Raw genomic sequence first — 17,500 nt, forward strand, 5'->3', positions numbered from 1 at the left:
TGCCTTTTTTTTTTGGGGGGGGGGGGGGGTATTTGTCCAAGTGTACGAAGTATTCGGTGTTTATTTCCTGTATTGCTCCCACCCACCCCCCCACCCTACCTCCATCCCCAACCATACATTTACGTAATTGTACTCTATCCATTTTCTTCTGCTCTATGTAACAACGTCTGTATTTCAAACATGTGCCTTTTCCCTATCATACCGCGAATCAGGCGAGTGAGTGCTAATCGTTAGTCCATCCGTACCTTTTGAATTGAATAAAGGATCTCAAAGAAGAAGAGCTAGAGGCAAACTGAACTGACGCCTCACACGAAAGTAGACATTGGAGGAGGAGGAGGAGAGAAAGGAAGAGAGAGAGAGAGAGAGAGAGAGAGAGAGAGAGAGAGAGAAAGAAGGCTGTGTGACCCGCGTATTATTGGTAGTGTAGGAGCAGGTTGAGTTCAGTAACCGCTTTGTTCGTTGCTTGTTCATTTCACGCTTCAGACACAGCCAGCGTTTTGTTGTACCATGCGACCACGGTGATTCCCCCTTCTCTGTCTGTCTGTCTGTCTCTCTCTCTCTCTGTCTCTCACTCTCACTCTCTCTCTCTCTCTCTCTCTCTCTCTCTCTCTCTCTCTCTTTATGAATCATTTCACCTAACGCAGTTAATTGACATACCTACGAGAGTTACTGCAACGTCAAAAACACTTATAGATCATATATACGCTTCATCTACAAACTCCATTACAGAAGTATGTTCCCCAACGTTTGGCTGCAGTGACCATTCCCCTATATGTTTCACATGGTCCAAACGAGGTGTAAAAATTCCTGCAAATAGACATAAAACCGTTTGCCATAGAGATTTTAGACAATTTGATAAGGATTTATTCCTACAGAACTTGATACATTCCAGTATGTCAGCTGTTTATCAGTTCTCTAATCCTGAAGAAGCACTGGAGGTTTGGTATCACAATTTTCTTAATGTATATGATAAACATGCTCCATTCATAACAAAACGTGTCAAAAGCTATCCTAAACAGCCGTGGATGACTAAAACCATTGATGATAAGATTAAGGAAAGAGATTCGTCTCTCTCAGAAGGTAAGAAAGATGAATTCAGAAAACAACGTAATCTTGTAAATGCTTTGAAACGTTCAGAAAAAAAGAATTATTTTCAAGAACTTATTTCCACAAAATCCAATAATAAATTGATTTGGAAAGCCATAAATCAGTTAAATAATAAACATAATATCACGCAATCCACAACAACTAACGACATATCAGCAGAAAACCTAAATACACATTTTTGTAATGTAGCGAACTCAACAGTAGGAACAAACATGTCATCCCTTAATTCACTTGATATCCTCGAAACCTTTTGTAACACTAAAAATATTTCATCACACCTTGATATCCCTCTTATGGATGTACATGAAGTTTACTATGCTCTTTCCCACTTAAAACAAACAGGTTCGAAAGGTATTGATGGTATAGATGGAAAGATATTAAAACTCTGTGCTCCTATAATTGCCGAAACACTTACTTATGTCTATAACCAATGTATCACAAAAAAGATAATTCCTAAATCTTTTAAAGTCGCGAAAGTAGTACCCATTTTTAAGTCAGGAGACCGTACAGACCCTTCCAATTACAGACCAATTTCAATTTTATCAATATTGTCAAAACCTTTAGAAAAACACATTAACAAACATATCCTTAATCACTTCAATCACTACAAATTATTTCATCCAAATCAGTCTGGTTTCAGGTCCAAGCACTCCTGTCATACAGCACTCACTAACTTAGTCGAACAATGGCTCACAAATATAAACAATAATGAAATTACTGGTGTTCTCATGGTGGATTTTATGAAGGCATTTGATGTGATAGACCACACTCTTCTTTTGAAAAAACTAAAATTATATGGCTTTTCTGGAAATACACTTGACCTCATATCTTCATTTCTATCAGACAGAAGACAAATTGTATCTATGAATGAATCTCAATCCTCTTTACAGTCTATCTATTACGGAGTTCCTCAAGGTTCAATTCTTGGTCCAATATTGTTTTCTGTTTATATAAATGATTTGCCTCTATTTATTAATGCATTATGTGAGATGTTTGCAGACGATACAACAATACATACAAATCACACTACAATAGACAAAGTGCACTATGCTCTACAACAAAGCATTAATGATATAGTTAGATGGTCCAATTTAAATCACATGCGTCTCCATCCAAAAAAAACGAAATGTCTCATACTCACCACCAGACAGAAACGCCAAAATTTTTCACACAACCTTCCACCCTTTTCCATTAATGGTCATCCAATAGAAGAAGTTGATAATCATAAAATTCTTGGAGTCACCATTGATAACAACTTATCTTGGTCCAGTCATATAATGTCATTATGCAAAACCCTATCCAAAAAGATTTATCAGCTTTCCAGAATTAAACATTTTCTTGATTTGCATTGTAGAAAATTATTCTTTTTTGCTTATATTGAATCACATATTAACTATGCGTCAACACTCTGGGATTCAGCTAGCGATAATATACTAAAACCTTTACTAAGTCTGCATAGACGAGCTCTTAAATTAATCCTTCTGAAATCTTCATCACTGACTGCTGACGACTACAGACATTTAGATATTATTCCCCTAAAGCTTAAACTTGAATACAACAAAGCAGTTTTTATTTTTAAAATCATGTCTAATTATGCTCCATCTTTGAGAGATAGATTTCCCACCACGCTAGTCCGCCAGACCAACAAGATTAAGATCCCCATTCCAAGAGTAGATCTGTTTAAATCCAGTCTCATTTATTCAGGAGGCTGTTTATGGAACAATATTTCATCCAATCTTAATGTTCAGAAAAGCATTCAAGAATTCAAAAAACATTACCATACACGCCTTATGGACAATTATGTCAACAATCCTACTTAACTTGACTTTATCTTATTGAATACGCATATATAGTTTAATTGTATGTCTAACCGCTATCGCACTACTTAATGATATACAACCACAATCAGTGTCCTGAATACTTTTTTTTTTTTTTTTTTTGGGGGGGGGGGGGGGGGGGGGGGGGCAGGGGGGGGGGAGGCTTGGGAGGGGCTGTGTGGGGTGTGTTTTTTTTTGGTTTTTTTGTTTTTTTTTTTGTTTTCTTGTTCTTTTTTTTGTTCTTTTTTTTTGTTTGTTTGTTGTGGGTTTTTTTGTTTGTTTGTTTTTTTTTTTTTTTTTTTTTTTTTGGGGGGGGGGGGGGTGCATGGTTTGATCTTTTCCCTTCATGATATGATGATGTTTATATCATGATTATGTAGATGTACATGTTTATTATGTAGATGTTTAAATGTGAATGTGAATGTCATGTCTTTATTTCTTCATCTCTTTGCTACTTTGTGGATGTTTTGATTCATTTTCATTTTCCATTTGCCCTGAGGGCTGGATGAAAAAAAAGCACATGTATGCTTATTCCACTTCCCTCAATAAAAAACTTCGTTCGTTCGTTCGTTCTCTCTCCCTCTCTCTCTCTCTCTTTTCTCGCTTCCCTCTCTTCTTTCTCCCCATCTCTCTGTCTGTCTCTCTTTCTTTTTTCTCTCTCTCCCTTTCTCTTTTTCTTCCCATTTCCATCTTCTTTCTACTCATCTCCCTGTCTCTCTCTTTCTCTGTTTCTGTGTGTGTGTGTGTGTGTGTGTGTGTGTGTGTGTGTGTGTGTGTGTGTGTGTCTGTCGCTCTCGCTCTCTCTCTCTCTCTCTCGCTTTCTGTCTTTCTCTCTCTCTCTCGCTCTTTCTCTCTCTCTCTTTCTCTCTTTCTCTCTCTTTCTATCTCTCACTCTTTCTATCTCTCTTTCTCTCTCGCTTTCTCTCTCTTTCTCTCTCTCGCTCTCTCTCTCTCTCTCTCTCTCTCTCTCTCTCTCTCTCTCTCTCTCTCTCTCTCTCTCTCTCTCTCTCCCCATCCATCATCTCCATCACCAACAACCATCCCACTCCTCAGTTCCATCACTGTTTTTTTGTTGTTGTTGTTGTTTTTTGTTGTTGTTGATGTTGTTTTTTCGGTTATTATTTTCCCCCTTTTTATATCTCAGCTTCTGCTTGTGAAGGGATAGAGAGAGGAGGAGGCGGGGCAGAGAGAGGGGAAGGAGAGAGAGGGCGTAGAGAGGAGAGAAAAGATGGGAAAGGAGAGAGAGAGAAAGAAAAAAAACAACATTAACGAGGTCGTATTCCAGTGAGGGTCATGACCCCATATACACGTAACTAAGACACAGTTTGACGTAACGAAGCCCACATACATAAATATGAAAATATGATTGCTCGTGTAATTTAAGAGAGAGAGGGGGAGAGAGGAGAAACGGAGAGAGAGAGAAGGGGGAAAGAAGTGTTGAGTGATCGGCCACAGAGGACCGACCAATCGAGAGGCAGCAGACCTTTCTGACAGCTTCTGTGGCTCTCATGACGTCCAGTCCTTTCAGTCCCCCCACCCCACCCCCTCAGCCCCCCCACATCCCCTCTCTGCGTGACGATCAGACGGGGGTCGGGGGTAGACGCCTTGCCTTGCCTTGCCCAGTGTGGTGCCTGTGCACTGACCGCACCGCAACCTTTGCTTTCTCTGTCTCTCTCTGTCTCTGTCTCTCCCTCTCTCTCTCTCTCTACCTCACCCTCTTTCTCCCTATCTCTCGTCATCTCCCTCTCTCTCCCTCTCCCTCTGTCTCCCCCTCCCTCCCTCTCCCCTCTCTCTCCCTCCCTCTCTCTCTCTCCCTCTACCCCCCTCTTTCTCTCTCTCCGTGTTCTCTTTTTTTCTTTTCTTTCATGTTAACGACCCTGTTATTCGTCATTCGTCCTATTTTCTGGTTCAAACAAAACTTTATTACGGTAGACATGTTCTCCGTGTCTCTGTCTCTCCCTCTCTCTCTCCCCCCCCCCCTCTCTCTCTCTTCTCCCCCTCTCTCTCTCTCTCTTCTCACCCTCTTTCTCTCCCTATCTCTCTTCATCTCCCGTTCTCCGTGTACTATAGACAGCGGGGCAACAACAAGCTAACAGCTTCAATCGTCGTGCTCAGGAATGTGGTCATTTTCGTTTGTTTCGTTTGCCCTGCTGGTGGACACAACACAGATGCAATTGTGTTGAAATACACGTTTTCCAATTGCATATATTATATGACAGTCATTGCAGTCGTTGTTTCCTTTTCTTTCTTTCTTTCTTTCTTTCTTTTTCTTTCTTTCTTTTTTTCTTTCTTAGTTTGAGTTTTTGAGCAGCCGTGGTGATTGATATACTTTTAAAGAATTAACAATGAAATATAAACATTATCATTTTGAAGATTCATTGTTCAATCCAGAAAGCAGAAAAGGGTAAGAAAAACAAAAAGTCGATGAATAAGACAAAGAGAGAGAGGGAGAGAGAGAGAGAGAGAGAGAAGTAAAAAAAGAAAGATACATTGGTCTAAGAAGCGACTTGTATTTTCGGTCACTTTCTTTTTTTCTTTTTTTTTCTGTTTTATATAATCATTTGTTTGTTGTTTTGTTTTTGTTGTATCTTCATCGTTCTCATTAACCGCTTTGTGTACGCGCGCAGGTATGTATGTGTGCGCGCCCGCGCGTGCGTATGTGCGTTCGCGTGCGCGCGTGGTGTGTCAGTGGACGCGCCTTTCGTATGAGTGCGTGCGTGCTTTCTTGTCTGCGTGTTTGTCTGCGTGTTTGTGTTCATGTTTGCTGTGTTGGGTCGATCTTGATAATCGCCGCCCACAGGCCAACTTGAGTTGGGGTCAGAACTAAGTGGGATCGAACCCACCATCACACTCGGAAGAACCAGAATGTGTATATAAAGACATGCGCACAACGCAATAGCCGAATGGTTAAAGCGTTGGACTTTCAATATGAGGGTCCCGGGTTCGAATCTCGGTGGCGCCCGGTGGGTAAAGGGTGAAGATTTTTTTTCCGATCTCCCAGGTCAACACATGTGCAGACCTGCCAGTGCCTAAACCCCCTTCGTGTGTATACGCACGCAGAAGATCAAACACGCACGTTAAAGATCCTGTAATCCATGTCAGCGTTCGGTGGCTTATGGAAACAAGAACATAGCCAGCATGCACACCCCCGAAAAACGGAGTATGGCTGCCTACATGACGGGGTAAAGAAACAAAAAGGTCATACACGTAAACTATTGAATGTTACATGTTTGAGTGTGTAGGTGTGCGTACCTGAAATCTGATTGAATGACACAGGAAACGAATGATGAGCGCCCAATGGCAGCCGTCAGTTGGCTCTACCCAGGTAGGCAGCCTGTTGTGTAAATGACTCCGTGTTTGTAAAGCGCTTAGAGCTTGGTCTTCGACCGAGGATAAGTATTCATATCAATCAATCAATCAATGCCGCAGACACGTACAGCAACAGCTAAGAAGCGTGACATGACAATGTTGTTGGGTTTGTTTGTTTTTTTTCATCCACAAATCTTTGTTTTTGATCATTTTAGTATTTTGTAAAAGCGTGAGATTCTCTCGTCACTAACACATAAAAGTTCACCGGAAAGCACAAGCCAAGCACTACTGCTGCTTCTGGCACTGTCCTTCACCCCAACCATATAGCAAAGTGGGACAACAAACTAGTTATCTATCTCTTCACGGAACGTGCTATCTTCTTTCGTTGGCTAACCCCGCAATGCGTCAGCGATGGATATGAACGACATATCCTCTTTTCCTACTAGTTTACAACGTCGTCAAGGGAGAGAAAAAAACCGCGGAACCGAAATTACCCTTGATCCCAGGATAAAACCTCAACGTCCACGCCGAAATGGTTGGTGGGGGACGGGGGAGGGGCCTCGGGGGGGGAGGGGGGGCGTTGAACGGAGGAGGGGGGTGGTACGCGAAAGAACAAGAGGAGGCTGAACACGGCCGGTGACAGGTCATGTGATCCTGTGACCTCAGGCAGCCATTGGTGGGGGTCACGGGAGGTCAAGGTGGTTGGGAATCTCTCTCTCTCTCTCTACACACACTTCTGCAGACTGGGGGAAAGGTGCTAGAAAGAATCCACCCCCCTCTCATTCCCGTCCAAGTCTTCCCCTTCAAGACAGGAAATGACCCCCCCCCCTCCTGTCTGCAGAAGTGTGGACTTCGGGAGATCGAAAGAGTTGGTGCTGATTGGAAAGAAGACGGCAAAGGGGTGAGAGATGGGGGGTGGTGTGAGTGTGTGAAGGAAAAAGTCACACTTTGGAAAGATGAAGATTGTAATGGTGTTGTATGTGTGTGTGGGGGGGGGGGGGGGAAGAGAGCCACACTGATTTTTTGCGTGTTGGTTGTCATGGTACCTTGCGAAGAGTTAATCGTTTCAGCTGTTGCTGTTTGCTAGTGCTTCTTATAAGTTATCTTTGGTGTAACCGTTAGCTTGCCATGCTCAGAGCGAGAAAAAGAAAAGAAGATACCCAGTGCTGTTGTTATCTTTCGTCTTCTTTTCCTTCCTTCCTTCCTTCCTTTCTTCCTCCCTCCCTCTCTCTCTCTCTCTCTCTCTTCTATCATTTTTTTTCTGTTTCTGTATTCATGGCTGTTTCATTTTTTTCCTTTTCTTTCATTTTTTTTTTTTTTTTGGTCTGTTTACAGTGTGTGTGTGTGTGTGTGTGTGTGTGCAATTGTTTGCATGGGTGAGCAGAATCGTTATAACACACTCATGTATCATGTATGCATTTTCCCTTTTATTTTCATTCTTCGATACTTCATTTCTTTTTGTTTTTGTTTTTCAATATTGCTTCACCCGTAGACAGAAAAGATGGAGAGATTTCATTTTGAACACGGACATTAATGTTTGTTTGTTTCTTTTTCCTCATAAATCACACTACAATACCCTTTTTGTTTTGTTTTTAATCTCTAAACAACAAACATCCGGTATAAAAAAAAAAGAGAGGGGGGAATAAAGAACGAAAAAAAAAAGCCTGTCAAAGGGAAATAACAAAAGATAAGGGAGCTAAGGCAGGAGGTAGGGGGTGGGGGAGAGAATCGAGGTTTTGTCGTTTCTGTTGAGAGCCTGACGTTGCCCACGAGTAGCTGTCCTCAGGAGCGAGTGGAGGTGTGGTCAGACCAGCGGTAATTCCCGGAGCAAGATATAGTTGACGGACTTCATCCAGCCCTCCTTGTTGCTGCTAGCAACCTCGAGTCCTTGCGGAAACGGTTCAGACTGTGCTAGAACTTATGGTGGTTTCTCTGGGGGAGAAAAGGGAGGAGGGGGGGGGGTGATTAGTGGAACTGTTTCTTGCTGGATTTTTTTTTTGTTATTGTTGTTGTTGCTGCTGCTGTTTTGCGCTTTGTTCGTGTGACTCTTTCCGTTGATTATGGTGTGGATGTTAAGTGGAGTAAAATACGTGTGTATTGTGTGTGCTTGAGGGGTTTCCTTCGGTGGGAGGTCCGTGTGTGTGTGGAGGGGGGGTCATTGTGTATGCGTGTGTGTGTGTGTGTGTGTGTATGCACGGTGTTTGTACGTGTGGTTAGAGAGGATGGGTGTGTGTGTGGGCGGGGGGGTGGGGGGGGTCAGAAAGAGTTCAGATGCAGAAAGAAGATTAGTGATGAAGAGGACGTTGCCATCGGGCAGGCGGTAACAGAGCTTGCTGTCGGAGAGCCGCTGTTGTTTTGCATAGTGTTCGTCCTGTCCCTCCCTCCCCTCCACTCTCTCTGTCTCTCTGTCTCTGTCTCTGTCTCTCTCTCTCTCTCTCTCTCACACACACACACACACACACACAGACACAGACACACACACACACACACACACACACACACACAGACAGACACACACACACACACACACACACACAGAGACAGACAGACACACACACACACACACACACACACACACACACACACACAGACACACACACACACACACACACACACACACACACACACACACACACACACACACACACAGAGACAGACACACACACACACACATACACACACACACACACACACACACACACACACACACACACACACACACACACACACACACACACACACACACACACACACACACACACACACACACACACACTGATCAGGTTCAAGGAGAGCGGCCGGTCAGTGCCGGACAAGATTCCAGGCGTCACCTCTTGACTCTTGACTCCCTCTTTCTCTCTCCTCTCTCTCTCTCCCTCTCTTTCCCTCCCCCTCTCTCTCCATCTCTCTTAATCTGTATCCCCCTCTCTCACTCTCTCTGTGCCTCTCTCTGTCCATGTCTCTGCCTCTCTCGCTCTCTCCTTCTCTCTCTCCTCTCTCTCTCTCTCTCACTCCCATTCTCTATCCCCCTCTCTCACTCTTTCTCTGCCTCTCTGTCTCTCTTCCCTCCTCTCTCTCTATTCATATATATATATATATATATATATATATATATATATACATACATATATATTTATTTCTATATCTATATTCCCTCCCTCTCTCTCCCCTTTCCTCCCGTCATATCGCTGACGTGACAAAGCTGTACAGGGACCTGGGGGCGGGGTTGGGGGACGGGGGGGTGGGGGGGGGGGGGGGAGATGACGTCCTCTCTCCCTATCTCTCAGTCCTTCTCCCCTCTCTCTCCCGCTCTCTCTCTCTCCTCCTCCTCCTCCTCCTCCTCCTCCCTCTCCCTCTCTCACTCCCTCTCTCCATCTCTAACCCCCCCAATCACCCATCCATTCCCCCCCACCCCCCGTCATGTTGCTGACGTAGCAAAGGTGTACAAGGACCTTGTGAGGGGGGGAGGGGGTAGGGTCGGGGGATGAACGGTGGAAGGGGATGACATCCTTCTCCACACGCAGCTTCAGACCACGGTAGTGGCATTCTGAAAGGAATCCCCCCCCCCCATCCCCCAATCTGCCCCCCCCCCTCCCCCTCTTCACATTCGTGCTTCGACAGGGATGATCCATACTTCGGGACTCGGGGAGTGGAGGGGAGTGTGTGTGTGTGCGTGTGTGTACGTGGCGTGTGTGTGTGTGTGTGTGTGTGTGTGTGTGTGTGTGTACGTGTGGGGTGTGTGTGGGGTGGGGTGGAGATAATGGAAGCTTGGATGTTTGTATGGGGGGTGTTGGTGTTAGAAAGAAAGAAAGAAAAGAAAGACAGAAAGAAAAAATGAAAAAGAAAGAAAGAAAGAAGAGAAAAAGAGAACAGTACAAAAACAAAAAAACAAAAAAAGAAAAGACACCGATAATAATGAGAGCACAGACCAAAATGACAAAGACAGTGAAACAACCAGCAGCAAAAAAAACAAACCAAAAAAAACAACAAAACAACAAAAACAAACAAACAAAAAAACAACAAACAAACAGACTCTTTCTTTCTTTTCTTTCCTTTTCTTTCTTTCTGTCTTTTCTTTCTTTCTGTCTTTCTTTTCTTTCCTTCTTTTCTTTCTTTCTGTCTTTCTTTGTTTCTTTTCTGCCTTTCTTTCTTTCTTTCTGTCTTTCTTTCTTCCTTTTCTTTCTGTCTTTCTTTCATTCATTCTAACATACTGTCCCCTTGTGTTTCAATTTCTTTTCTTTTCTCCGACAGTCCCCTTCATCTGTGTGTGTGTGTGTGTGTGTGTGTGTGTGTGTGTGTGTGTGTGTGTGTGTGTTTTGTTTTGTTTCGGATGTGAATGCGTGCATGTTTGGACAAGTGTGCACGAGGGAAAATAAAAAATCGTTCCAACAAAACCATCGCCTTCACATAACTTCCCCCCACCCCCTGTTCTTATTCATTTCCACGATGGATCTCTTTTTTCTTTCTTTCTTTGTTTTTTTCTTTCTTGTCGGTTTGGTTGGGTTTGTTTTGTTTTTTGTTGTTGTTGTTGTCCTTGTTTGTTTGTTTGTTTGTTTGTTTGTTATTTGCAGTTTTTTTTTGGTGTGGTTTTTTTTTGTGTTGTTGTTTTTGCGGGAGAGGGGGGGCGTGGGGGGGCTGTGGAGGGGGGGGGGGGGTGGCTATTGTGTTTGTTTGTCCTTTTTTTCTTATAGAAAAATACAATTTGTTTGTATTCCTCGTTCATCACACACATCATCTGGCTTCCGTGCCTAGAGAGCGAGGCAGAGACAGACATGGAGAGAGAGAGAGAGACCGTGTGTGTGTGTGTGTGTGTGTGTGTGTGTGTGTGTGTGTGTCAGTGCATCCGAATGTGCGCTTTCATATAAATGCTTAAACGTGGGTTTATTTGAACGTAATGCGCTTTTGTGTCCAGGCGTGCATTTGTCTGCGTGTTTGTGTGTGTGTGTGTGTGTGCGTGTGTGTGTGTGTGTGTGTGTGTGTGGTGTTTGTGAATGTGTGTGTTTGTGTGTGTGTGAATGCCCGAATGCGTGCGTACACGTCTGTGAGTGGAGATCTGGAAAACAAACGGAGAAATAATTAAAATGATTTGTTCAGAGAACAAGCTGAAAACTCACAGGAATGCTGAATTCCATTTTTGGAAGAACTCTGTTTTGTGTGTGTGTGTTTTGTTGTTGTTGTTTTCTTTTGTGTGTGTGTGTGTGTTGTTTTGTTGTTGCTGTTCGGGTTGTTTTGTTTTGTTTTTGTTTTTTTGGGGGGAAGGGGTTGGGGGGGGGATATTTTGTTGTTTGTTTGGTTGGTTTTTGTCGTTGTTTTGTGGTGTTTTTTGGTGTGTGTTTTTTTTGTTTGTTTGTTTGTTTGTTTTGTTTTTTGTTTTGTTTTTTTTGTTTTTCTGTTTTTTGTGTTTGTTTGTTGTTGTTGTTGTTGTTTTTTTTGGGGGGGAGGAGCGTGGTGGGGGGGGGGGGGTTGTTGTGAGAAACCAAACATGATTGAAAGTCATCGATAAAAACCTCTCTCTCTCTCTCTCTGTCTGTCTGTCTCTCTTTCTTTCTCTCCCTCTCTCCCTCTCTCTCTCTCTCTCTCTCTCTCTCTCTCTCTCTCTCTCTCTTTCTTTCTCTCTCTGTCTTTCTTTCTTTCTCTCTGTCTTTCTATTTGTTCCCCCTCGGCCCTCCACCCCCCCCCTCCCCCACCCTCGCGGTTTTTTTTTTCCTTTTCTGCTGGGCAGCGAGGGAAGAATTAATCAAATCTATCTGGAAGAAAATAAATGTGCATGGTGAATACCATTTAGAGACTCACGGGAACGGCTGATTATCATCAGGTTGCAGGGATGTGGGGCAGATAAGATATGGCGAAGTTCATTGATGTGAAATTCGTCTTCCCTCCCCCCCCCCCTCTGTGTGTGTGTGTGTGTGTGTGTGTGTGTGTGTGTCTCTTTCTCTCTCTTTGACCTTACATTTTCGCAGTGCAGGAAATATGAATATATATGCATATAACCATAATTCATAACTTCTTCTTCTTCTTCTTCTTCTTCTTCTTCTTCTTCTTCTTTCCTTTTCTTTCTTAACGATTATTCATCATGCCCCCTGTTCAATTTATTCTCGATAACTGGATGCAAAAAAAAAGTGCTTACGCTTTCACCCTCATACACTTTATTTTTTCGTATGTTTGTCTGTCTCTGTCTCTTTCTTTCTCTGTCTGTCTGCCTGTCTCTGTGTGTATGTGTGTGTGTGCGTGTGTGTGTGTGTGTGTGTGTGTGTCCCTGTCTGTGTCTGCCTGTTCGTTTCTGAATGTCCATCTCTTTTTTCTTTTTCTTTTTCTTGTGTGTGTGTGTGTGTGTGTGTGTGTGTGTGTTCTCTCTCTCTCTCTTGTGTGTGTGTGTGTGGGGGGGGAGGGGGGCGGGGAGTGTTTTCTTCATTATGTATACCCTTCTGCATGAAAACCTTTTCCTTTCATTTATGTGTGTGCTATTTGTAATAGATGTAGATTAGCAAGGACAGATTGGAAGAATAGGCAATGCCTAAAATCTTCATGCTTGAATAAAAACGCTTTGAGTTCTGAGTTCTCTCTCTCCCTCTCTCTCGCTCTCTCTACCTCTCTCTCGCTCTCCCCTCTCACTCGCTCTCTCTACCTCTCGCTCTCTCTCTCTCTCTCCCCCTCTCTCTCTGTGTCTCACTCTCCCCCTCTCTCTCTTTCTCACTCTCCCTCACCCTCTCTCTCTCCCTCTCTCTCCCAGTCCCCCAGTCTTTCGGGACACGACATAACAGAAGGGCGGGCGGGGAGATGGAGTGTGTTTTGTCAACTCGCTCTTGGCTTTTGTTTCGTTTTTTTTCCCTTGTCTTGTTATGTATGGAAGGCTTCCTGTGGGCTGACTGTGTGGCTCCCTCCATGTATGTATGTATGTATGTATGTATTCATGAGGCTTTCCGAGCAGCACGTGCACTGTGCATTTTTTTTGTGTGTGTGGCCAACATGATGGGTGATCCTGGGACTTCACAAACACCGCTCTGTTGGGCTTTTTTGTTTGTTTGTTTCACACACACACACACACACACACATGCACGCACGCACGTTCTGAAGATTGAGCGAGTACACAAATAAGGTTTTGTATGTATGTTGTTGTTGTTGCTTTTTGCATGTTTTCCTTCAACACACCCCAACACCCACTCCATCTCCTATCCACATTATAAGGTTGCATAAAAATATTTTTAAAAATTTTTTAAAGTGAAACTAGCTTCTTCTTCAAAAAGAAAGTTAAACTGGCTTCTTCAAAAACAAATTCATGAAGGGGACATACATTGAAAAAAATGAGAAAAAAAACAACTAAAACTGGCTTCTTCAGTGTGAAACAAAAATCGTAAAGGAGACAAACACAAAAAACAAAAATACAAACAAACAAAAAACAAAACAAAAAAACAACAACTAGCTTCTGATTCCTAGTCGTGAATCCACAATTTATCTTTCATGTTCGTTCGCATATCGTCTCCAGCATAACAGAGCCTGTGATGATGTTTCTTTAAAAACGAAGAACCTTTCATTTTATAGTTTAGTGATCTGTCGTAAAACCTCTGTTCTGTTCCGACGATGTAATTTATCATGCAGCCCTACCCCCACAGAACTGTCCTGTCAGGTGCAAGGCATTCCCAGCTTTTTCCAGCTTTCCCCTGGAAGCAAAGTAATGCTTCCAGACATAAGTCTAAAAGAACCTCTTCATTTGAAACTATCCCAAACTTTTTTTCATTTTTTTTTTCATACTGTACACAGAATGGAAATATGATACTACGTAATAGAATGAATTAATACAAAGGCGGATTATTATATTATGTCATGCTTGCTTAATATAACTATATTCATACAGCAGTGTCTGGACCCTCTCAAATAAGCATGTGCATTTACAGGTTAAAAAAAAATGAATAGATAAATAATTTGATAAAAGCGTCCCACACTTCACAAACGAAAAGACCTGTTAGCTTGGAAACACATTAATGGCTTAAAGTGATTGACCACAAACGTTTAGACTGAAGAGAAAAGTGGGGTGTTGGCTCTGAAGACAGAGACAGTGCAACGGCCTAACAGTGGGATGTTTGAATCGTGTGTGTGTGTGTGTGTGTGTAGGGGGGTGTGGGTGTGTGTGTGGGGGGTGGGGGGTGGGAGGGGGAGGGGTCCACGGCTGATGAGAAAGAAGAGCGAGATTGGGTGCGGAGGTTTTAAGACATTCCCCAGAGAATGGATAGGATGCAGCAATTTCCTTGATGCTTTTATAACAGAGAGCGTTGAGCTTGTGCTTCATCCTAAACGAAAAAAAGAGAGAGAGAGAGAGGAGAGAGAGAGAGAGAAAGTCAGTGGAAGAACAGAATTGTTGTACAGGTTGAAGGGGGATGGGGGGGGGGGGCGTGGGACAGGATGGATGGATGGATGGATGGAAACGGCCAGTCACAGAGTTACAATAGTTGTTCTCTGTCTCTCTCATTTTCTGTCTCTGTCTCTCTCTCTCTCCCCCTTCTCCCCCCCCCCCTCCTCTTTCTTTCTGTCTCTGTCTGTCTGGTGTGGCGTGGTGCGGTGCGGTGCGGTGTGGTGTGGTGTGATGTGGCGTGGTGCGGTGCGGTGTGGTGTGGTGTGGCGTGGTGCGGTGCGGTGCGGTGCGGTGTGGTGTGGTGTGATGTGGCGTGGTGCGGTGCGTGCGGTGTGGTGTGGTGTGATGTGGCGTGGTGCGGTGCGGTGTGGTGTGGTTGTGGTGTGGCGTGGTGCGGTGCGGTGTGGTGTGATGTGGCGTGGTGCGGTGCGGTGCGGTGTGGGTGTGGTGTGATGTGGCGTGGTGCGGTGTGGTGTGGTGTGATGTGGCGTGGTGCGTGTGGTGTGGTGTGATGTGATGTGGCGTGGTGCGGTGCGGTGCGGTGTGGTGTGATGTGGCGTGGTGCGGTGTGGGTGTGGTGTGATGTGGCGTGGTGCGGGTGTGGTGTGGTGTGGTGTGATGTGGCGTGGTGCGGTGCGGTGTGGTGTGGTGTGATGTGGCGTGGTGCGGTGCGGTGCGGTGTGGTGTGGTGTGATGTGGCGTGGTGCGGTGCGGTGTGGTGTGGTGTGATGTGGCGTGGTGCGGTGCGGTGTGGTGTGGCGTGGTGTGATGCGGTGTGTGGTGCGGTGTGGTGTGGTGTGGCATGGTATGGTGTGGTGTGATGCGGTGTGTGGTGCGGTGTTGTGTCGTGTGGTGCGGTGTGGTGTGGTGCGGTGTGGCATGGTGTGGTGTGATGTAGTGTGGTGCGGTGTGGTGTGATGTGGTGTGGTGCGGTGTGGTGTGGTGTGGCGTGGCGTGGCGTGATGTGGTGTGGTGCGGTGTGGTGTGGTGTGGTGTGGCGTGATGTGGTGTGGTGTGGTGTGGTGTGGTCCCCACGTTTCTGTTTCTACAATAGTTCCGCGAATGCTGTTTCTCTGTGTGTCTCAGTGGCGGTGCTCTCGTGGTTGTTCCCCTTGTCCAGCAACATTGATTTCATGAATAGAGTGGCAGTTTTTTGGGGGGTTTTTGTTTGTTTCTTTGTTTTGGGGGTGGTTGTTTTTTTTTGTGTGTGGTTTTGTTTGGCTTTGTTTTTGTTTGTTTTTGTTGTTGTTGTTGTTGTTTTTTGCTTTTTTGTGGGTTTTTTTTTCACGTTTAATGGTTTTCTTTTTTCCTTTCTGATTTTTTTCTGCCTTGTATCTTTACTTGTTTTTGTTTGTTTGTTTTGTTTGTTTTTTTTTCCTTTCTTTTGTTTTTATTATTGTTCTTTTCGCTGGTCTTCTTTCATTCTCCATTCATCAAATCAGTGTTGGGCTTTCAGTCTGAGGGTCCCGGGTTCGAATCTCGGTAACGGCGCCTGGTGGGGTAAAGGGTGGAGATTTTTTCCGATCTCTCAGGTCAATACATGTGCAGACCTGCTTGTGCCTGAACCCCCTTCGTGTGTGTACACGCGCGCAGAAGATCAAAATGCGCACGTTAAAGATCCTGTAATCCATGTCAGCGTTCGGTCGGTTATGGAGACAAGAGCAGAGTTACCCAGCATGCACACCCCTTATCATATCAGTATCAATTATTTCTTACTTTTTAACTTTCCTCTTTTCTTCCCTTCGTATCTATTCCCTTCATACTTTCTTTTCTCTTTTTTTCCCTGCATTCATTGCTTTCTCTGTTGTTGTTTTCTCTCTACCTATCTTCCTTTCTTTCTTTACATTGTTTTCCTTATTTTCTCCTTTTTTTTTTCCTTTGACTTCATGCAAGATTATAACGTGGTTACATACATACGTACGTACATTAATAAAGGTAGTAGTAGTAGTAAATAGTACTAGTCATGAACTACCATCGGATGATAAGAAAATTTTTTTTAAATGAAGCCCAAACAAATTGCTAATTAATGCCATAGACAGACGAGAAACGAATACACAGTTATCAATTCAAGAAAATGAATGGGTAACTATAATATGTAGCGAAGTGTGTGTGTTAAAGACAGGCGGTGTGTTGTATGTTGTGTGTGTTGTGTTGTGTGTTGCAGTCGTGGTACTGTGTGCCTCCCCGGACTCGGTGAGAGAGATCATGATCAAGGCCCACGAGCTCAACTTCGACAATGGGGAGTACGTCTTCTTCAACATCGATCTCTTCACCAGGTCAGGATCTTGTTGGGTTTTTTGTTTGTTTTGTTTTGTTTTTGGTGTTTTTTTTTGGGGGGGTGTTTGTGGGTTTTTTCCTTTCTATTCTCTTTTTTTTTTCTTTTTTTTTATAATTCTCCTGACATATCTCCCGTGGAGTGGAGGAAGGGGGAGTGGGGTCTCTCTATGTCTGTATTGTCGGTCTGTTTGTTTATCTGTGTTTGCTTGTCTCTGTATCTGTCAGTCTGGCTGTCTGTCCGTCTCTCTCGCTATCTCTCTCTCCTCTCTCTCTCTCTCTCTCTCTCTCTCTATCTATCTATCTATCTTATCTATCTGTCTATCTCTTTATATTTGCATTCTCCTCTCTCTCTCTCTCTCTCTCTCTCTCTCTGTCTCTGTCTGTCTCTCTCTCCTCCTCCTCCTCTTCCTCCACCTCACCTCTGTTCCTTCCACGCGCAAACACAAGACTTGTCTTTCTTCCATAGTCCGCTCTCCCACCCCCACCGCCCCCCAGCCCCAACCCCCACCCCACCCTCCCCCTTTTTTTTTTCCCCAAGAGCGAATTTTGTTTTCTCTCTCTTCTCCACAAGCACGGACATCATGACATTACAACCAATCTCCTTTCGGTACTTCGATCGTGAGAGTGGAGCTTCTTTTTGTCA

At 44.1% G+C, this 17,500-nt stretch overlaps 1 protein-coding gene across 1 annotated transcript in view; it reads left to right on the forward strand.

Moving 5' to 3' along the window:
* LOC143299917 (atrial natriuretic peptide receptor 1-like) overlaps nt 1-17,500 on the forward strand; it is a 561,408-nt gene that overhangs the window by 394,949 nt on the left and 148,959 nt on the right. Inside the window, exon 4 of the mRNA XM_076613452.1 lies at nt 16,745-16,856. Coding sequence (XP_076469567.1) covers nt 16,745-16,856 — 112 coding nt within the window. The remainder of the gene's footprint in view (nt 1-16,744; nt 16,857-17,500) is intronic.

Source organism: Babylonia areolata, chromosome 25 (genome assembly GCF_041734735.1).
Source record: "Babylonia areolata isolate BAREFJ2019XMU chromosome 25, ASM4173473v1, whole genome shotgun sequence".
NCBI classification, from domain to species: domain Eukaryota; kingdom Metazoa; phylum Mollusca; class Gastropoda; order Neogastropoda; family Buccinidae; genus Babylonia; species Babylonia areolata.